The following is a 22,522-nucleotide window of genomic DNA, read 5'->3' on the forward strand; positions in this document are numbered from 1 at the left end:
TTAATGAATGCATTTGTTTTTCTGCCACAGATGCTTTGGAGGAGCTTCCCCCAGTGGAGGCAGGTACTGTCGAAGGGGACAGCTGGGCCAAACCTCTGACCCATTTGTGGCAGAGTAGCCCTCCCAATCTGAAGAAAGAGAGGGAGTACAACCAACGCATGGGCTCTAAGCCTCCATACTGCTCCATCTGTATGCTCTTCCAAACATATCAACAGGTATTCCTCTCAATCAGAGAGACCTGAACAGTGTTCAGGTGTTTTGTTCCAATTCTTTTGAAGCATTTCTTTTTCTCTCCATACCAAAATACACTGGAAAAAGTGTGGCCCAGCTTAAATTAAAAAAATTGATGTCCATTTGTTGCATCTAATATATTTGACTTCACAGAATCTAAATAAAGTGGTTTGGTACAACATGACTATTTAATATTGACTCAAACCATATTACTTTACTTGACCCAATATTAATTCTTCACCTTTATCCAAGTTAAATTATTTACATTTTAGTTTTTGAACCAAACTAATATATTTAACTTGAACCCATCAAATATATATACCTTGCATTAATTAATTCATTGGCACCATGAAAGTCTTTTTTTTTATATTTCATAAACTTGGTTTCAAACAATTTGCATCACTCACATCACACTTAACACACTCCAGCAACAGTTTTTTTCTAAGCCATTTATTCGTCAAGTAAAAAAGGACAAACAAAGTTGCATGTTCAGACAAACAAATATAAACATGTCATTGTTGCTCTACATCAGAGCAATGAAATAAAGACAATATGGCTTATCAAGCAAAATTAAATGGACAGAAAGCATTCACTGTTGTTGTACTGTTCAAACATCTGAACTTGAAGGAATGTTGCATCTCTAAACATCATCAAAGAACTAAAATTCCAACAAAAGCACTCCATGTATAACAAAGTGCTGTGAGGTGGTCTACCTCTTAAATAGATGCCAGTGGCAACTACATGCACACATTAAGCACACACAAATATACACTACTGTGCAGTTTTGAGTTCACCACTGAGTTTGCGAATCTTGGAAGTCATCTTGTTGGAACCAAGCTCCATCAGGATCTTCTGAAGGGCCTCAAAGGTGAACCTGAAACCCTGTGGATACTCCATGTTAAGAGCATAGCAAAGTCCAAAGAGCATTGCCACTCCAGCTGCAAGAGAAGGCAACTCATTGAGGACTTCCACACCATCAATGACAATCCCAACGTCTTGGGGCTGCTGTAGAAGGCTTGAATTCTCTCTGAAGACGAAGACTGCCATGATGGTCCTCTCCAGCTCCTGCTCGGCTTGATCTTTCTGGGAGACCTGAGGCAAAATATACGAAATATGCAACTGAACAACTGCAGTCTGGCACACCTCATTAATCACTATATACTGTATAATGGCATAGGTGGTCTCCCGTGATGAATAAAGTTGAATCATCATTGTGACAGAAAATATCTGGACATACCATGTATTCCTTTATAAGGTCCTCAACACGTTCTCCCAGGTAGATGATGAGAGCTTTGAGGATACACTCCCTTCTGAAATCTGCATCAGCACCCTTTAGGGACAATCAAAATGGTTATTATGCGATGTGTACACTAGTCTAGCAACTTAATTCCCAGCTCTACCATAAACAGTGCTTTTACAGTGTGTGCCTGGTCAATACTGAATCCATGGCAGACTAATTGAAAGCAGTGAAAATGTAAAGCCATTCTAGTACATCTGCCAGAGGTCACTAGTAGTCCCTCTTTAAATATGAAGACAGACTGGATGGCTCCTGTTTGGGTTCCTATAGTGACAGGTGCAGAAATTATTTTCTATGCGCTACTACACATTAATGTACTCATAGGTGGCACATGTTTTTCTGTTTTTAAATGGTTGATAGTGAATATGGTGCAAAACTTGGCACACAATAACAATGCCATGTACATCAATTGCACATCATCTGCACATCCTCTTCATGTAGAAGGATTGAGGGCTGTCGTTAGTGGCTAATTATATACTGCACATCATACCTGGTCAAGAAACTCAAGGATCGTGGCAGTTTTTGCTTTAGTGATCCCTCCTTTCTTTCTGAAGATCTTCAGCAGCTGCGGGGAGTGCTTGTCCAGGTGCGCCATAAATCTGGTCAGGAGGGGAACAGCAGTAACCCGCAGAAACTCTGCATCAACCTGCACACAAGAAAACATTGCGAAATACACTTAAAATTTAAGAATAATGTGAAATAAAGAAAAAAAAAAAAAAAAAAACATTTTCTCATCTATGGGCTTAAGTATACAAAAAGTTGTAAAAAGTGTACCTCTTCCATCTGAAATAAAGCTGGCCATCTTTCCATGAGGTTCTCGATGGTTGGCTTCTGATCCACAATCTCTTGCCTCCTGAACTGAAAAGTCCTGGCCATCTTCTCCCGTATGGTTCTCTCATTGTTTCTTATCTTTATTTCAGTCAGAAGAGATGCTCTTTCTTTCTCAAGGTTTTCTGGACTGTCTCCGCTGGGTTGAGGATAGTAATTGGTCTCACCTCTTCTCGCCTTTTTCACATTCTTTGCTGGGAAGGGAGTAGCATCTTCTCGTGATTTGGATTTCAGTGTGTTCACCATGAGCTCAGACGAAAGTCCATGTGACCTCAGCTGAGTGCGGTAGTTGCTCATCTTGCTCTTGAGCTTCAGTTTCCATCCATAACTCTCATTGAAGGAGTCTGGTTGTCTCAGGCAGGGATGTTTCCCTGTCAGAGCCTCTGCAACATCACTCAGGTCTGCATCAGTGGGGTACGCCTTGTAGGAAAAAATCTTCTCTGCCAATCTTTCCAGTATGTCGGACAGCATTTTTGATGAAGGTGTCAGTCTGGTTTGGTTCTGTGCATATTCTGAATTCCCTCGCCGAAGTTGACCTTCTGTTTCGAGGGAGAAAGGCGGGATGATGAATTCCTTTGGCCACGGCTCTTTTCTCAGTCCCTCACTGTCAGAGCTGTGGCTGAGTATGACCGTGTCATCTGTATCAGTGTTTCGTGAGGAAAGGCTTGTGTCCAAGTCACTCAGATCAGATGGGACACTTTCAATGAAACTCAGAACAATATCAGGAGCAGCTTGTATGATCTTGATTGTAGTAAGGTCTTTGATCATGGACGTTGCGCTCAAGTTAACAAATATTCCACCAAAGTCATCATCCTTGTACTGCAGCCTGATGTCTCCAGAAAGTTTGCATACATTTTTGACCTGTTCAATGAGCTCCTCAACTGTGTCCGGCACCCTTGATAATTCCATCCTCTCAGCGCTTTCGTCACCCAACAAGATGAGGAGTCGGACGGGAGTCGCCATATTGCAAAGTTGGATCTCGAGTTGTTGATGTAGATGCCCTGACAGTCAGTGATGTTCAGGAAGCTGGAGTCAAAACCTGGGTGGCAGGAGAATAAAACGAAAGACAGAAGGAAAGAGAAATTATTAATTCACATTCACAACCACCTTGTGTCAACATACAGATGAGATGAAAGCTTTGAGTTGTAATAAGTAAGGTGCATCAGTGCCCCTTTAAGTTAATCTAATATAAAACAATGCGTATGCACCCCTTTTATATCAGTACAAGTGCCCCTGTCTGTTAGTCCATTGTCACAGTATGTCAGCCCCTCAAGGTTAGTCTAGTCACACGGTTTATCCATGCCACATTAGAGGTAGGTCATGTAATTCTTTTAGAAGTTAATTTCCTTAATACATGCTGCCCATTCACAAATGTTACCTTTTTCACAAATAATTACCACCACCATGCCATTCTAAATATTCATTTCAAATTTCAAGTAGGCATTTTTGTCACCTAGTAAATACAAGGTTAATACTAAGTAAATATTCTGGAAAATATCCCATTAGAAATATTCAGCACAGTTGCAATGGGCTGCATAGTTGCAATACCCATTCTGCCCACCATGCATACTCTACCTTTAAGTTAGTACAGTGTCAGTTTAGTGCAGATTTTGAAAAGTGATAAGTAGAATGAATTACATTAAAATAGAATGATTTCATGAATATGCAGATCTTAAATGTTAAAAAAGAGAAAAATATTATGCATACCTTAAATTTGAATATATCTTTTCAGGGTAATGAAACGCACTCCTCCCACAGTGTAAGCTACCAGGGGATATGGATCAGTCAGTTCATCTGATTCCACAAGTATTATGTCATTGGTAGGGCTCACTTCAACTTCGAAGGCCCTGAAGTGTTCCCAGTGCCACACTCTCAGTTTCTTAACAATGAAAAAAAGTCTCTCCTTCAGAATAAACATGTGGATGATCTCAGTAAATTCTGGAATCCCTTCCAAAGACCCATGTGCAAGTATCATTCCATTTCTGTAGTTGAATCCATTGAAAGTGACACTTTTAGCCAGGCACACATTATCCATTGTTGGGTGCTTGAGCCGTATAGCTTGTGCAATATCTTCTTTTAACACATCAACAGAAAGAGTTGAGACAGTTGACACTTCCAGAAGAGGTTTTTGAGGGTCCATAAATATCTGCTGTGCCATATGAAATTGGTGTCGCTCCGCCAAAGACAGCAAAACATTCTTTAAAGATCTTGTATAACGAACAACTCTTTTAAAAAAACTGTGCTTGGCTTCATATCTCAAAGTCCAAAGACAGACTAATGGTCCAAATTTACGAATTAGCTGAGGATAATGTTCCAAAAGATGATGCTTAGGCAGTAGACGGTAGTCTGGGAAAACCTCTTGAAGTCGAACTCTGTGCTCTGATATCTTGAAATTCAAATACGCGATTGATTCCTCTGTATGGACAGGTGAGACAATAAGCTCCACTAGATCTTTTAAGTCACCCAATATTTTCCATGCTGGTTCATCCACAGGTACCTTTTGGCCGACAAGGAATGGGAAAAACCTTAAGAGACTCCAGTTTTCGTGAGAATTGCCTCCTATTGTCTTTCGAGATGCAAAGTTCAATGGCACTGGATGGGGACAATTAACTTTGTCTGTCCACTTAAAGGGGAAAGCTAGTATGGACTCATTTAAATATGCAAGAGTAAAGTACTTCTTGGATGTGAAAACAGAAAGACAAAGGGCGATCTCTGCCGGTACGATTCCTTCAAATAAATCATGGACAACATCTGGGGGGAAACCCGTGGTAACTTTGAAATGACTGAGTTTCTCAGAGAGGACACATCTCTTCTTGACACCACAGAAATTACTTAGAGAATCTTGTTCAAGGATTTTAAGGTGTTCTGAGTGAATCTGTTCTGTTCTTAATGTAAACACTCCACTATCTACAGTTTTAGTTTGAATTTCTGATCTAGATGCTGTACAAAATCGACACAGGTGACCACTTGAAAAGCTTTCAACAAACCCAGCAATACCATGTGCTCCAAGGTTATCGGCTATCACACACTGGATCGTTCCCCTAACACATTTCCCTAACTTCTGCAAAAAGACACCGTGCTCTTCTAATGAAATTAAATCACTTATGAGTGGCTCGAGTACAGTCTCATAGCCATACACTTTCAAATCATCACTTTTGACTAGAAGAGCCAAGTAAATTGATGACAGTGAAGACTGACAACCAGGGATCAGATTGCCTAAAGTCCAATAGAAGGCACAGATTTTATGTTTTCTCCGTGATGTCCCAATTGGGTTGCAGATTTCGTACTCGTCTACATAAAGATTTAGTGAAATGGCACAGTCTGCAGACAGAAGTGTGTTTTTCTGAAAAAAATCACCATCAAAAGGACAACTATATACTGTTTGATCACTCTCTGGTGACTGATATCTCTCTCTCAAATGCACAGTTTTTGCCAGAATTACATCTGAATTTAGAATTTGCTGCAATGTTTTCAGCACAGATACATACTGCAATGATTTTTGGTTTCTTTTATCAAGAATGTATTCCAAGGGAGACACTACACAGAATTCTCTTTTATAATATGACTTGCGCTTCCAACTAGTAGACAATGGCCCTTGTTTCCCTATTGCTTTATGAATTGGGTGTGAAGAACAAAGAAAAGTGGCCAATTGTTGAACAACAGATGCTTCCACATGACAATTATTATCTTCCAAATGCTGGTTAATTGCTGCTATACTACCCGGCACAGAGACATCTCCAATGAGATGTTCTAGCTCCTCAAGCAATTCATTTACAGCTGTAGCCGAGACTAAATATGTATGTTCTAATTTAAGTAAAAGTGAAGCTAATTTCAGTTCAACTTCCCTTTCCAAATCTCTTGACTCTTCAGTGGTTAGCTCTATTTCTTCATTCAAGTCATAGTCAGATGGATTGGAAATGAGTGACGTGACAACTATTCCACTTTTAAAGTCATTAATGGTGCATGACTGATGTTTTCTCCATTTATGGCTCCGGAAACTGCTGTATATGTTGGTTTTGTATGAGCAACCATCAAACATACATGGGACTACTTCATATTTTCTCAGATGTTCATAGATATGTTGGAAAAAAACGTGCTCAGTAGAAAGCTGATTGTTTCCACAAATGTAACACTTGAAAGAAGAGTGTCTTTGTTGGGACTCCAGAGAAGGATGATTTCTAGAGAGATGTTTCTGAAGACCATTCCATGTCTTGGACGAACAGGGACATTGTGCGTGGATGCATGGATAGGGACGCCGCCTACCGTGAAACCGATGGTCAATTCTCAAGTGTTTCAGTATCTCAGATCTTCTTGAAAAATGCTTGCTGCATTCTTTGCATTTCCACATCCAACCTAAAAAAAAGGAAAGCAGACCAGTAAATATTTAGAAAATGCAATGAACAGAAATCTTAGTTTGTTTAGTTTTAATGACAGTCTGGTAATCTATATATCTAAATACAATGTTGAGTCTAGCGGTAGTAAAGAACATTGAGCTGCATGTTTTGTATGAACTAAGATATACACAGAAATTCATTCATTCAACATCATTATAGCTACTACTGCGCTCTTACAATCAGAGCCACCCTAATGTAAAAATGACTGCAGGCAAATGCAACACTGTACTTGCCCCCCCTCCCCCTTTCATTAGAGATTTGCTTTAATAGAGTAAGCTTGGTTGAAGTTGGCATGTTCACTTTTTGAAGCACTCTGCCTGCCACACTGATCTTGCAGACCACTTCGACTGAAATAAAATAAATAAATTAATTAATTAAATCGTTTGGTCCACTTAATCTTGTCTCCACATTCATTAGGTTTTTCTGAACGTTGCAACCCAACAGTTTTACTGGCTCAACGATATTTTAACAATGAGCGCGTGCGAAATCACACTTCATAAGATACCTGCCAGCATGCCATGACATATCTCTGAAAACACAATGCATTCGGAAAATGAAGTTCTTAACCTACAGTAAATGGGGCAGTGTCGTGAACAAAATGCATGAAAACCAGTTGTAGAGCCGAACAAAAAGTTTAAGGCTTAACAAGGAGATTCGCTTACCGAGAGCATATCCTGTGAAACCGTTTTAACAGTTGGACAAACCAGCATGGCGAACACTGGGAAACATCACCGACCATACCATACAAGTATAATGCATGCACAAAACACCATTAATTTTCAACGGGCCTCGCTACCATTTACAAACTGGGACTTTACAATCATAGTGGTATAAACACACTAGACTAACTAATTGCTAACATGGCTTTACATGGGTTAAGCTAGTCAAGTTCACCGTGTAGCCGAGCTAACCGTGGTGGAAGCTATTGATTGGTAACGAATTATGCCTACCTTGATTAATTCCAGCTACAACCGAACAATGTACACATAGTTATATTTCTCGTGAAATACGTGTAAGTTCAGAAATTACACCACATTTAACCCAGCGAAAAATAAAGCGTTTACTGGGATACCCACATTTAGGCGGGACTTTCAGCTTGCTAACCAGGTGACATTAACTCGGTCTTTTGCATTAATACAATTGTAGGCTTGTTAAGACACGTTTACATCAGCTTAGTTTAGTACTTACTGCGGGTTTATTCTTTGATAACGTGCTCGGACGTTAATCATTCCTTCTTCCCCATGCCGAAACGGACGAAGCTCTCCAAGCACTTCTCCCCAACTTCTCACGTGACTCAGATTGAAAATATGACATCATTTCCTTTCAGCATGTTTTGAGAGGAACCAAAATATTTGCTTTCTTCCCTTCAGAAGTCTTATTAATTCAGTCTGAATCAAAATTGACACCTCAGAATGCAAAAAAATAGACTTTCACAACCAAGTCAATTATTTTACATTGTATTCAATGTAAATTATTAGCTTGAATGAACAACTCTGTGCTACACTTTTTCCAGTGTAAGAATGACAGACTTTATTTTTCTGATTGCTCTCAGCATGGCAATAACTGCATTAAGACATTTCTTTTGAAATGTTTTCAGTCTGGGGATATGAAATATTGTAATTTCCAGACTATTGACTGTACCTGAATATACTCTGCACCTTCTGCACAAGTGCAACCTGCATATATAGGCCACGCTTGTTTGCAGGGGTCTACGTTGTAATGAGAGATTTACACAGTTTTTTTTTTTTTTTACTCTTAAAGTAATGCATACCAGTAACATACACAAATGTGTATCATAAATGCTTTTCTATTTTCAGAACAGTTCCTGTAGCTTACCTGGCAGCTTAGCAGGCAGATATCGTGCTAGACTTTTTCATTGTTCTTCATTTTGACAGATGCGGTCAAAAAAATCACAGTCTATTTTTATCCATTTTTAAAATTATATTAATGTCATTCAATTGTATTTCATTTTCATTTGGTTTAAATATTCAACAAGCTGAATAGAGAATCAAATGTGTCATGGTTTTGATGTTTATCTGGAGGATGAATCCGCACTCTGCTACTGTGCTGTAGGCTAGAATTACAAGCGCCACTTCAGCCAAAGTTTGAAATTGGGGAAACTTTTCTCCAATTGAAGTAGTCAGAAGTTGGAAAGAAAAATGGCTGTCTTCCCTTCCTTTCTGTGTCTGCTTACAGGCAGAGTGTGCCAGCAGCGTGGACAGTCATGTCGCTGGTGCTGGTGGGAGGATGCAGACCAAGCCTCTTATCCCAGAAATGTGCTTCACCATCACCACAGAAGAAGACGCAGAAAGTGAAGAACAACCTGTTGCACATTATTTAGAGGAAGATGGAACCAGCCTTCTCATCTGCTGCTCACAGTGCAGTGTTTGGGTTCATACAAGTCAGTAAACCAGCACGCTGCACATCTACACAAAATAACTTCGTTTTATAGCTCTACATGCTCTAAACTTTTAAATGATTCAGCTATAGATGCTGTATAATCCCTACTTTCCTGTGTGGTTGCTGTGTGTTTGTGTGTGCATCCTTTAGGCTGCTACGGTGTGAACCCAGCCAGTGTGAGCAGCGAGTGGAAATGTGCACGATGTACAGCCAATGCTATGAATGAGGTTGGTATTAAAATGAGTTACAGTTGGTTCTTCCTGAGAGTAACCTTGTGAGAGGTGTTATAACACAAAAATAAATTCAGCATGGGAATGCCTCTTGGATTCTTTAGTTTTTTTGTGCTATGAGAAAGTATTGATTTCCTTACAATATCTTTAAGTTTTTGCCTTTTGTTACACTTAGGCATTTTAGGTCACCAAACAAATTTTAACATCAGACAAAGATACACTGTATTAATACAAAAATCTGTTTTTAATGATGACTTTTTTTTCATTACAGTAAATAGAATCTGTCTAACACGAAGGGGCCTGAAAGCAATTGCTTTTTAACAGTCAGATTTGGATAACTTTTTCCCTTTATTAAGGAAATCATCATAGATTTTTTAAACATTTTTATCTTATATCTAATTTTGTTTTGTCTTAATTATCTAAGTGACAAAACACAAACGGAAGAAATCTGTAAAATGAAGCGCTGTATATGTACAGTCTGAATAAAAAGTCGTAGTTTTTGAGCAATATAATTTTATTTCATTTTGTTCTTTATTTTATTCACTCAATAATAAATATGAATAGTTCATGTAACCCCTAAAAGAAGTCATGAATGAAAAGGATGAGAAAAATATAAACCTCTAACATCTCACCCTTATTCGCATAAAAAGAAAATTAGTCGGCACAGAATACTACTGCAGACATATTTCAACAAAAAAATACACACAAAAAATACACAACACAAAAAAACGCCATCATCATAATGGTTTTCAAATTTCTTTTAAATGCACAAAGAAATTTAGATTGTTTTATCTCACATCAAGATTGTCAAGATAACATATTAGTAGACCTTGTCTGTGCCATCTGAACATTTCTCTGAGTAAATAATACCTCAAAGTTTTCAGATCTAGAACGTGTTCTTAAAAATAATGCCAGCAGAGAACAAATAAGCTTACTGGTTCCAACCAAAAGTGACATTTTTTGACTGGACCCTTTTATGAGACTTGTTCTTTTTGCAGAGTTGCTGCCTGTGTTTGTTAAGAGGAGGAGCCCTACATAAAACCACCAATGACAAGTAAGTTCCAGGGTTATCTAGAACACAGTGCTTTTCAAAGTGTGGGGCGTGTCTCCCCTTGGGGACGCCAGAATTCTTCAGGGGAGGCACAACATGAGAGGGTGGAGGAAATAAACCAGAACATGTAAATGCCAACATTTAGCTAACTTCACCTAATCTGTGCCAGAGGCAAAATGAGTAGATTTTTAGCACCTAAAGCCACAGTGAGTTGGAATACAAAGTCTGGACCAGGCAAAGCAACAAATATGACCAAATTATTTCAAGTTGGGATTTTCATGGGTTGGATGTGAAGATATTCTACCACCACAGTATTGTCTTCAAAGCCCTGGCAGGACTTTTACACCAATGTTTCACACTCATGTTTCACATATGACCTGTGTATGGTGAGGCGTACCCAAGCTGTATGTAAAACATAGTCTGGAGTCTTCCCCAGGGTTACTGAAAGCTCTAAAAGGGCAGCCAAGAGCCATCTGGATCAGATACCTGAACCACCTAGAGAAGGTAAAAAGGATCGACTTTGTGGTGAGAATGCAGACACAGCTCTTACTTTGGGCATGGGATTGGATAGTCATTAAATCACCCAAATACCCCATACTCACCACTCATAACCCCACAAAGTTCTGTATACATAATACTGCCCTTTTATGTATGTTGGTAAATGCACCAGTTGGAATAAATAACATCACAAAGTGTGTGTCTTTTAGGTGGGTACATGTGCTGTGTGCTGTGGCAGTAATGGAGGCGCGCTTTGTCAACATTGCTGAAAGAAGTCCTGTGGATCTGAGTGGAATCCCTCTACAGAGATTTAAACTGGTGAGTTTACATGGTGTCATCAGAAGCTGCAAGTATTAAGTAAAGGGAACAACTTTGTATTAACCCCTTAACGCTCACCCCCAAAATCACCGAAAGCAACTGAAAAGGTATACCCAAATTAAATCAGCCGCTCTTCTTGAACAATTTGGAGTGCATGCAAAAGCTTGGTCTCTTTATGAAGATGACAAGCTACATTTTCTATTTTTGCAGTCAAAAATACTTTAACTGTCAGTAGTTTGTAGCTATTATGTTTGTAACACAAAATTTTTTGAAAAAGTTAGCTTCACCCAGACTTTTCATTTTTATTTCTTGTAAAATGTACGTTGAGTGTTGAATGTATGGACTGGAAAATACAATAAATCTGTAGAATAAAGTATTCTGCTCGTGGACTTCAAGACTGATAAAAATAGCACAAAAAAGAAATGTCATTTTGGACATGTTTATTTATGAGGATGTACAGGTGTTGTCCATGTGTGCCATTTGGAGTCTCCAAATGGCACACATGGACAACATCTGATATACAAACTTTAAATGACTGTAATTCCTCAGTGCTTCAACATACAGTCATCAGTGAGGCTCTAATGAAAGATAATGACCAGAGGAATCCTCTGGTAGACACATTACTGATAGTGGAAATTACTATATAGATCCAGATTATATAGATAAAATAGCATATCTGGAGGGCAGAGGGGGTTAGCGTACAGTCAGACCTCCCCCTCCTTCTTGCAATACGCTGTTCGTCCAGCCGCCCTCATCTGTCCGACTGTCCCGCTCCCCCCCCACCATCTCTTCTTCGACTCCCCCAACCCTCACCTTTCTAACGATACACTAACCCCCCCAAGCTAACAGGTGTGAAAAAACAATGAGCTTTAGTAGAGAGGATGTGTCATTCAGACATGCTTACAGCTCTGTGACTCAGAAAAGACAAACATTTGACAACTGGTAAAGACAGGATATTTCCTATTCTTTAGCTATTTTTAATGGCTTGCTGAGCCCAGGCTGCTGTGTTTCCATTTCACAGAAATGTTACTACTGCAAGAAACGCGTGAAAAAGGCATCTGGCTGCTGTGTGCAGTGCTCTCATGGCCGCTGTCCCACTGCATACCACCCTACGTGCGCCCAGGCTGCTGGGGTACTGATGCAGCCAGATGATTGGCCCTTTGTGGTCCATGTGACCTGTTGTCGGCACAAAGGTCCTGCTCAGATTGAGGTAAACTGCTGCACAGGATCTTTTCTCTCTTCAACATTAGTTTAGTTTTTATCTATCTATAGTTTAGAATGGATCCTACTCAGTATGATTATGCATTAATAATTCTATTTGTGGCTTTTTCTACTGCAGCGCAATAAGGCAGCAATGCATGAGCTTACTGTGGGTCAGAAAGTCATCTGTAAGCACAAGAATGGCCGTTACTATCAGTGTGATGTAGTTCAGCTCTCAAAAGAGACCTTTTATGAAGTCAACTTTGATGACGGCTCCTTCAGTGATAACCTCTTCCCGGAGGACATTGTGGTATGTTTTATTTGTCTTATTTGCATTAAAAACATCTAGTATAGTAAGCAGAAATGCAAAGGGCATTGTTCATTTTAGTCATCAAGATTGTCTTGAGCTTTAGAAACTAGAAACTAGACAGAACAGTTTTTTGGATTAGCCTAAATGTAGCTTCTTTATAAAAGCTAGAGGTATGCTGTAGAGGTCACTTGAAAGTGTTAAAGGTGACTGATCAGTTTGTGTGTGTGTTTCTTTGCGCAGAATCAAGACTGTGCTCAGCTTGGCCCTCCACCGCAGGGTGAAGCGGTTCAGGTGCGCTGGACAGATGGGCTGGTCTACGGGGCCAAGTTTGTGGCAGCTCATATTATTCAAATGTACTTGGTAAGTATTTTTCTCTTTCTTTGTGCAGTTTGTGTCAAAATAATTTTTGACTTTATGCTCTTACTAGTAAGAACTGCATAATTTATTATCTATTTAGGGAGATTGTTCAATATATAAGGGACACAGAAAGTAATTACTACTTTTGTTTTTAGATTTAGACTTAATTTTTAGAACAAAGAGTAAACAAAACTGATCACCTGAGAAATCTACATGGTTTGAATTTAACATATTGCTCTGAAATTATTAAGATTTGATTCCATTCAGTGGCTTAAAGACTAATAAGATTTTTAAATCTATCCTTTTCCAAACAGGAATCCAAAGTAATATGAGATTGAGAGATTATACTGATACTGAACAAAATTAGTTTGAAAACTGAGCCTTGAGGAACCCCAAAGAAGAACTTTTTCATTCAGATGAATAATTGCCAAATGTCACGTAGACATGAACTTATTATAGCATTATAGTTAAGGTTCAGTGGATGCTGAAATTATTAATTTGGAGTGTTTTGTGGTAAAGAAAAAAATCATCTTTGATTATTATTAGCCATATATGAGATTTTGGTTGATTAGCTAATTAATTATTTGCAGTTTGTGATAATTTATCATAAATAAAATGAATCAAAATGTCACAATTGTGAAAAAATAGATATTAATATGTGCTGTTGTTCCAAACCGCAGGTGGAATTTGAAGATGGCTCACAGCTAACAGCCAAGAGAGATGATGTCTACACTCTGGACGAAGAACTTCCCAAGAGAGTCAAATCCAGACTGGTGGGTTCAAATTCACCTTTATTTAACAAACCAATGTTGTGGCATATAATTACACAATGCTGTTATTAAATAGTCCATGTAACCCTTATTCTCTCGGCAGTCTAAGGCATCAGATATGAGGTTTGATGGAATTTTTGAAGACAATGAGATCATCCAAGAATCTAAGAGACAAAGAGTGATCAACTCCCGGTACAGGGGCGACTACATTGAGCCTGTGATTTACAGAGCCATCATGGAGTAGACCCTCACACCTGGTCAGCCCGTCTTACACACCAGCAGCACCGTTGGACTGAAGTGTTTTAAAGCACCTTAACTTTGCAGCTAGTTTCAGGCAATGTAGCAGCAGCTGGCTTCTTCAGGATCTGCATGGACTGCTGCCTGTTTCCACACTTTGTTCTCTTTGCTGGACTGTGAGGTCAAAAAATGTTTTGTTCTGATGACGTTTTTTGCATTGCAGAGGACTTCTTACAGTAATGTTAATGGGCCACAGGCTCTAGCATTGGATACATAACAAATAGCACTGAATAAAGTAAGATGTTTGAAAACTGGGTTAGTGCTGGAATGTAAAATCAGTGGTTATAGTCTGAAAAAAACAAAGCTTCATTAAACTGGCCCCAACTGAGCATTTTCCATCCAAGATCAACTTGTTCCTAATTTATTTCAGCTTTTGCTTTTAGTGGCTATTAAAATGTTTCAGAGAGGGAAACACACACATACCCCAAATATTATTCTAAACCTCTACTTCACATTCAGCCCTTTAGTTTTAATTCTGTTGAAAATGGTAGAAAACAGAGGAGAGCTGAATCCCTCAACATTTTTAACATTTAAAAAGTAATTTCTGTCCAATAACTTGTGAACAGTATGTGTAACTGCAAAAATTGTTAAACCTTGAAATAATCGGACTGAAATCCTGTCATTCTAAGCAAACTTTCTGTTTCCATGTCTAGTGTGTGACAATCAGTGAGGTTCAGACCTTTGGAGAAATAATTGGATATTTACCAGAAACTTGTGAAGCTTCTGGAGTTGCTGCTTTTCACAGAAAACAGACCAGAATCCCACACTCTGCCACATTAGCCACTCAAAATTGTTTCCCACCAACACCCACAGATCAGGTGACATTCCTGACTTCAGTGTTTTGCCCATGGACAGTTGGACATGTGAACTAGAAACCTCCTTTCTATAGAGGTGGATTTAAAAACCCAGATCCCAAATATCTGGCCACTAGTTTTTTTTTCTAAACATAAAACAATAAAAACAATATAAAAGTTTTTTTATTTCATATATTTTAAAAGATTCCAAATCTTTTAAAATCTTTAAAAGATTTTTAAAAGATTTCAAAACTAATATGACATTTATCAATTAAACAGATGATGCTCATTCTCTGTTTACTAGCCTCTGCTTGATGGGCAGAGCTTAGTGGACTTGTCTGTCTTCCTCCAGAGGAGGAGCTGTTACCCATTAATGACTTGGCCTTCATTACACCAGACTGCCTGTCTATTGAAAGTTCTACAGGATTGTGGAAATCTTTATTGTAAAAAAAAAAAACTAAAAACTTCCTTTCAAAGATTTTCTTCTAGTTCTTTGATTTTCAGTCCTGGTCCTCATGACCCGCTGTCCTCCATATTTTACATGAGTATTTACTCCAACACACATGGTTGCGTTTCCCTTTCAGCTACTGTCCAGTTTGTTAATCAGGCATTCATTCATGTACGCAGGGAAGCACCATGCAGAAGGAGGATTGAAAACCTCTGATCTATTGCATATTATCCTTTGAAAACAGAACGAAGACAGCTGCTTTAAAACGGTTATGGAGAAGACTGGCTTTACACTGACTGCAGACCAGGAGCTTAAAACATTTTTTATTTGTTCCAAATGGTTTGGAAACTTCCATTTGTAATATTTATGAGTTGTCTTAATCTTAACACTCTCACATCTTCAGTTTTGTGATAGAAATATTTTCATGGCATATATTGCATTTTAAAATGTATCAACATATTTCAGAATTAAGAAACATATAGGGACTCTTCTGGATAAATGAAGTAAGGCTTTATTAAAATAATAATGATAAAAAATATAACCAGCAATGAAAAAAGATATTTTAAAATCTCTGGGATATTTTTCTTGGATTTTGATTCAAGTTTTTAGGTTTCATGTAAGTATTGCAACAATCATTTTTTAGGCATGTACAATGCAGAAAAACTGTTCAGTTGGATGCTGTGGAGTAACAGGTTTTACTCTTTAAAGGTAGCACAGCCATTTGATCCCTAATATCCTGTTTTATTAACTACATTCCCTCCTTGGCTTAACTGTATCACTCTTTATTGCTCATTATGGTGTGCTGAGAAACTAGCATCTGCTTCATAAACAGTAATTCTGTTGAGTTTGTTCAATTATTTGACTTCTGCAGTATAAAGCTGCATTTAAATAAGTCTCTGCTGATTTTCATGTGTTTTTATTGCCTGCCTGTCCTACTCTCTTACTCTGTGCATTGGACTGCTGAGTTCAGTTTGTGGGGCATTTGAACATCAAGGTGCTACTGTTAGTTTATACAGAAAAAGATGGTGTTTGTTGTACATTTCTAAAAGTTTTGCTGGCTTGTTCGTGTCCGGCTCCACCCAACTCTTTGATCCCATTGCTTTGGGGAACAAGATGGCCGTCAGATTATCAAGCAGGTTTTCTAGCTGGTCATTGGCCATGTAGGGGTCATTTCATTTTCTCTTTAGACTAAGTTGTACACTGATCTTGTATTATATTTTACTGTCCTGTTTGTAAAACATTCACTGTATTTTTTCACAGAAGCCTGTGTAATGTAATGTCATGTCATGTAGTCTATTGTAAAATCTTATTGAGCCAGCAAAGAGAGCAGTTACTTTTCATATTGTTATGAAGACATTTTGTAACATTTGTTTAATTAAAGAAATGTACTCTCAGTTCATTAATTCAGTTCTCTTTGTGTCATGGAGGGTTCATTATTATGTCAAAACTAAAGAACCCTCCATTGTTGGAGCTCATACATTTTTGTCTCTGTGCTCCATCAGGTCCGTTTACCAGTTTCAGGACCCGACCAGAACCCCTGAGTGTAAATTACCTTGAGAAATAATGATATTTGATATATAAAGCAGGCTTTAATGCCGAAAAATGATCAAATGTTACAAGCCATACATTGTCATACAAATGGAACAGATACAGAGTTACATTCACCGTTCAGCGCTGGGGCCACACTTAGCTCACCGTCTGGATGGAACCAAGTGAGGCCAAGACTGTAGTGCATGTTTAGCTTTTTATTCTTTTCTACAATCTGTATCCTCCAAGGGTTATCTAATCAATTTGAGTCTGTTTATGTATGCCTGCCAGCAGTCATACATAAACATGGTTATTTATGTAAGCTGCAGCATGTGCGTAATAATCAAGTTAAAAGAGGCTAAAAGAGAGAGGAAAAGATAGAACCGACAACAATCCCCCTGATGGCATGGCCTCTATAAAATCGCTAAGTGTATGTGCATCCTAGCTATATATGGCAGGCCGCTCCTTCTGGAACCTAACCCCTCTCCCCCAAAAAGGTGGTGTAGGAACGCCGTATCTCTGGTATCTCCCCGCTCTAGTGTTGTCCACCCCTCTGTTCGGTCCTTCGAAGCTAAGCTAATGTGTATACTAAGAGTAAAAATAATTAAGTATTCAAAAATAAAAAGTAATAAAAAAAGGGAAATAAAATAAAGCAAAAAGAAAACAAAACAATAAGCAAAACCAGCTAAAGTGAGTAAATATTTCAATGTTAATTATGGCTTCAATAAAGGCTTGAGGTTTCCTTTTTTGTTTGTTTTTTCTCTTTTATTACTGTCTAAGAGAGAAAATAGAAAAAAAGGAGCGATGGTTAGTTATAAAGAGGAAACTCCTAGAAAGCAAAGCTTAAGCTAATTTTGTTTGTTCTGCCCCACCTCAAAGTGCCCCATGCAGTGGAGTTTCTATATTCTAAATCTTGTCCAGATTCATGTTGTCTTCTTTCTCCTGCACCTTGGGCTGGCTCGTCCTCTTTTTTTCTTTTTTTAATCTAATCAATCAGCAAGAACAGGTTGTCGATTAATAATAATAGCAAATAACAGCAAATGCGGTATTTTTCTATTCCCCACCCCCCCATTCAGTCCCACCTTGCTGCAAACAAAAGTAAGAAAATAAGATAAGAAAAATATAGTAGAAATAAACAAAATAAAATAAAAACACCAATAATAAGCCGCAGGCCCGGGCTAAAGGGACATACACAGCAGAATTATTTTTTGTGTGATTTTCAGGTTTGAAGAACATCCAGTCTCTAAGTCTCACATAAGATAGTCAAGGGCCTTGAGTTTTATAAAACTGGCTGGCTTCAAACGTGGCTGGTTCTCCTTAATCCGTCTCGGAGAACAGTGGTCTTGCCTCTCTCTCCCCCAGTCCAGCTCCCTCCTTTGCTCCAGGAAGGAGGAGAGAGTATGAGTTCCTCAGGTCAAGCCTCTGTCAGCTTGTCTGTCCAAGGAGAGATGGTCTCCCTCAGGGTCTATAGCTGCCAGTATTTTACCGTTTTTTGAAAGAACGGTAATCTACTGTTTTTCTGAAAGAACAGTAAAAAAATAAAAAATAAAATACTGGTGGCTACAGACACCTTTTTTTTTTACCGTTCTTTCAGAAAAACGGTTAAAAAAACTGGGATCTATAGATACCAGTATTTTACTGGACATTTACCTTTTCAATCCTGTAATTATCTTTTAAAGTGGTGTACTGTAAGTAAATACTGTAATGACGCCAACACACCACAGACTTAGTACCGCCAACAGGGTTTATTAGAAATAAGAGCGAGCAGCTGCGCCTCTAACAAACCGTTACACTCAACTGAATAGCTTCACTGCTAAAAACACACTGAACTCTCCGCTCTTCCGGTGTTCTGTCAGCATCGCTCCGGGTCCTCCCGCTCCCCTGATCCCTCGCCCAAATGACAGGTCCATCACATGTGAGTGGGAGTCAGCAGTCAGACAGGGGAACCCCACAACACTCTACACATAACAGTGAAAAGAATGCAACTTATAACAAATACACAACCACATGGAGCCCAGCAGAACTAAAACACAGAATCGTTAAAATACTACGGTGGCCGACAGGTGCAAATGCGCAGCAAACACGAGAAAAACAAATACAACAAAGAAAAGACGCAAACAAAAAAGAGATGCAAAAAAAGATAAAAATAAAAGCTGAAAACGGAAGTGTTCCAGTCCACTAGAGCTTTGTGTCCGAATGGGGTATATGCCACGGACTTCCGTTTTAGCACTTCCGCATTTTTTTTCCACATAGCCTGCTTCCGGTGCACAGGTCACTCTGTGTTAGAGATGGAGTTTTTCACTTGGTCCTTGCTGGATTTGCCCACAGTAACTGTTAGGTAAATTGTATCATTATCAACTATTTGTTATACTGTTTTATATGTTCTTAGTTTATGTACTCTTATTTGGTTTAGTCATATCTTTTAAGAAATATGTCTGTATTGTTAATTACTCTGGTTTGCTTTCTCAGAGGGCGTCTCTGAAGAAGAGCAGTGACATCAGCTCTTCACAGAACGCCCTGCTTTGACTTCTTAGATAGCTATAAAACCATCGCCGTGAAGATGTACAACTTGTCCTGTTTGATCCTGGGTCAGGAACTGGATAAGCTAGTGTTAGATGGATTGTGTTGTTAGTTAGTGATAATCTTGGGGCTGTGACTGTGTGATGAAGTGTTTCCCCCCTCCCTTTAGAGTTACAGCGCTCTCTGTGATTAGGGATCCTAAAGACAATAAAAAGAGAGGGGCAGGCAAATGTGCTTCAGAGCGGTAGGAGATTTGTAACTGAAAGCACATCTCTGTCTGTTCTCCTCGCGAGTATTAAGAATCTAACTTTCTCTTGTCTTTCCTGTGTTATTTGAATAGGTGTCAACTCTGACAGTAACCGTTAACCATTTTAAAAACAAAAAGCAGCAGGAGGATGTAACTTCATAACCTCATTTTCTAAGCAGAATCTCAGAGGGAAAAAAAGAGAAATTACTTTGTCTAACGCAAGAACAGATGATAGCAGCCAAGTGGAAAAAATCACTCTAACGTGGATAATAATGATGAAACAGCATATATTCGGGATTCGGGAAAGACGTGATTTGCACCATTTGTTCTGTGTGTTTTTTATGTGGGTCAGTGCCACTTAAGGTTTTGGACCTTAATCTGACTGACTTCTTGTGTGGTTTGGAGCATTGCTGCTCTCGGCTGTTTTTAAATTACCGTGCTCGGTATCGCTCAGACTGCATGTTAAATGTATTGTATATAATTGTCACATAAACAAAAACTAAGGAGTTGCCTAAAAATAATTTCATACTCCATATAACATAAACGCACATCAACACACACGTATTGACTTACCTTGTGCCGAATCGCTGCCTCTGTTCTCAGCCTGTTCCCGTAGCAGTGGATTTCCTCCGGCATTATTTTCCTCCAACAAATTATTCCACTAAACGAACCACATACAACTCCCTTTATATCCCCCATCTTCCCATTTCTGACGCTGGATCTTCAATATCCTCAAGCTTTGAAATAGCAGGCAGCTACAAACCGTGTGTTAGCTGTAGTGGCTAAGTTTTGGCTACAGTCCGCTGTTGCCTTGATATCAGCTGGAAAATGAAAAAACTAAGCACTGGATGGTACCGACTAATTACTGGACACAACGGCACACCACAAAACTCGATTGTTGCACCAGCAGCTCACAGATATTTTAAGTTTTGCGTCTTTTTCGTGGTACAGATCTTGCAGCTTCGGCCAAGAACAATAGGAGCAAGCAGGACCCGGAACCAACCTATGTGGAATAAATTCAAACGGAAATACGTCACCACCTCTCGTGGCATATACCCTATTCAGGGTCTTTCATCCTTTCAAGCTTATTCTTTCATGGACTTGAGAAACGATCCGGTCTACGGAAGTGGGGTCCTGCGAAGGCAGAGCATTGCAGAGAAGCTGTAGCCTTCAGCTAGCTGCCTAGCCTCCACCTCAGCGTTATGTTGCTTAGCAACCATGACACGACATGATTTAAACAATGTTTGTAGACGAGAATGTAGATGTATAAATCTCACATTTCTGCTCGGTTCATCAGCGCATCACCTAAGTGTAATATTGCTCCAACGTTTTCGGATATGTCTGCTCCCGCTGCATTAACAGCCAGCTCTTTGCATCTCTTCTTTGTTGCATTTATTTTTCTCGTGTTTGCTGAGTGTTTGTCGGCCACCGTAAAATACAGTGGCGAAATTAAATATACTTTCAAATACTGGCATCTGTAGGTTCCAGTATTTTTACTGTAAATGTAGTTTTACAATTGTATTCACTGAGTAAGCTGCTGCAAGGAAAACTCTAATGCTACTTTTTAAAGTACAGTCAATAGAATACCTAACCTGAATGAGATCCCACTCAAAGTCCATCAGGTTGTTGATGAGCGTGGAAACCTGCACATTCACGGTCTGCTTTTTCTTTTGAATGGTCTTTCCTGTCTTTTTGGATACCATCTTCCCATGACCGGCTTTTGTGCCCCTTTCTGGGTTAATCCCAATTGTTGTGGATAGGGATAATGTGAGATCACGTGGTGTTAGTGATTGTAGATCACCTGTTGCTCACCTGGTGACTTCAGTGAGTGGGTGATGGGGAAGGTCTACTTTTTGCTGACCGCTATGTTTTGTCTTTGATCACTGTTTAATTCTACGGATCCGTTTTTATGCTGCTTTTGAACACTGTTTGCCTTTGGATATTGACAATAAAATTATTGCAACTGCAGCTTGGACTTACGTTTTGATCAGCTTGCGCGTCAACAACCACTCCCCTACTCAGCCGCTCAGCGACTTTGTTAGATAGTCGCTAATCCCAATGAAGCGACTAAAAAACATAATCAAAATGAGAAAATTCTTGAGAATATAAATAGTGTGGCATTCTGAAGACAGCTGATACAATATATAAAGCTGTTTTTAATTATGTAAAGAGAAAACATCACCAACTTGTCAAATGTTAATCATAACTTGCTTTAAAACCATGTCATTGTATTTTGCTCATTGTAAAAAAATTATAGGAATGGTTTTACCGTTGAATGAACTCCAGAGTCTTGGCTGCCTCATGTTGATACTGGAGGTTGAAGATGTAGAAGATGGAAAACACTGTCCTGTCTGGAATGTGGGCTGGACCCTCTCAAAGACAATATGGCCTTCAATGCTGACCATGCAGAAAACTGCTTGCCATAGGGCACATGAGTCAAACTCAAGGCCCGCGGGCCACATATGGCCCGCCATGTCATTTTATGTGCCCCCCCCCCCCCCTCCAGCGTTTTATAGGCCGATGATTGACTTAAAATAGGTTTTGAGCACGAATTGACTACAAACTACATCTCCCATAATGCATTCCGATTGTTACCAACCAACATTACTGCTTTTCGCCACTAGAGAGCAGCAGAGTCACCTCAAGCTGCTTATTGATTTTCCCAGCGAATAAAACTGAGACATCGACAAGCTAACATCAAAACGTCCAAGAAAAGAAAAATCGATTTACAAGTAAGACTGTGAATGAAGATGTGTGAGTTGGTGTCAGGGCGGCAGGTCGCGCTAGACTGTTTTTGTTATCCGT

The 22,522-nt window shown here is 39.1% G+C and overlaps 2 protein-coding genes across 3 annotated transcripts in view; one reads left to right on the forward strand and one right to left on the reverse strand.

The window, feature by feature from the left end:
• Positions 1-19,777, forward strand: part of kdm4aa (lysine (K)-specific demethylase 4A, genome duplicate a) — a 34,303-nt gene extending 14,526 nt beyond the window's left edge. The window contains exons 13-22 of one of the 2 annotated variants that reach the window (XM_014976175.2): positions 31-215; positions 8,947-9,151; positions 9,301-9,377; positions 10,379-10,434; positions 11,139-11,247; positions 12,269-12,457; positions 12,587-12,757; positions 12,998-13,117; positions 13,795-13,887; positions 13,988-19,777. In XM_014976175.2, coding sequence (XP_014831661.2) covers positions 31-215; positions 8,947-9,151; positions 9,301-9,377; positions 10,379-10,434; positions 11,139-11,247; positions 12,269-12,457; positions 12,587-12,757; positions 12,998-13,117; positions 13,795-13,887; positions 13,988-14,128 — 1,346 coding nt within the window. In that variant the 3' untranslated portion in view covers positions 14,129-19,777. The remainder of the gene's footprint in view (positions 1-30; positions 216-8,946; positions 9,152-9,300; positions 9,378-10,378; positions 10,435-11,138; positions 11,248-12,268; positions 12,458-12,586; positions 12,758-12,997; positions 13,118-13,794; positions 13,888-13,987) is intronic. The other variant, XM_088005199.1, reaches the window with a different exon arrangement.
• LOC148160040 (uncharacterized) lies at positions 666-3,391 on the reverse strand. The gene is made up of 4 exons (XM_088005200.1): positions 2,303-3,391; positions 2,019-2,174; positions 1,469-1,561; positions 666-1,323 (listed from the first exon to the last, which is right to left on the reverse strand). Exons 1-4 carry the CDS (start codon positions 3,317-3,319, stop codon positions 1,003-1,005), a joined length of 1,587 nt encoding a protein of 528 aa, XP_087861326.1. The 5' UTR covers positions 3,320-3,391; the 3' UTR covers positions 666-1,002.
• Positions 19,778-22,522: the final 2,745 nt, after the last annotated feature.

The sequence above is a fragment of the Poecilia mexicana genome, unplaced genomic scaffold (genome assembly GCF_051168715.1).
Source record: "Poecilia mexicana isolate PSO_F unplaced genomic scaffold, ASM5116871v1 scaffold_4, whole genome shotgun sequence".
NCBI classification, from domain to species: domain Eukaryota; kingdom Metazoa; phylum Chordata; class Actinopteri; order Cyprinodontiformes; family Poeciliidae; genus Poecilia; species Poecilia mexicana.

Bases quoted from the DNA above. Each gene is read 5' to 3' on its own strand.
- LOC148160040 (XM_088005200.1), bottom strand. From the start codon at position 3,319: ATGGCGACTCCCGTCCGACTCCTCATCTTGTTGGGTGACGAAAGCGCT. The intron at 2,175-2,302 runs GTACACTTTTTA...TCTTGTGTGCAG, and splicing joins CTTTATTTCAGATGGAAGAG to GTTGATGCAGAGTTTCTGCG. The intron at 1,562-2,018 runs GTATGATGTGCA...TTGTCCCTAAAG, and splicing joins TCCTTGAGTTTCTTGACCAG to GGTGCTGATGCAGATTTCAG.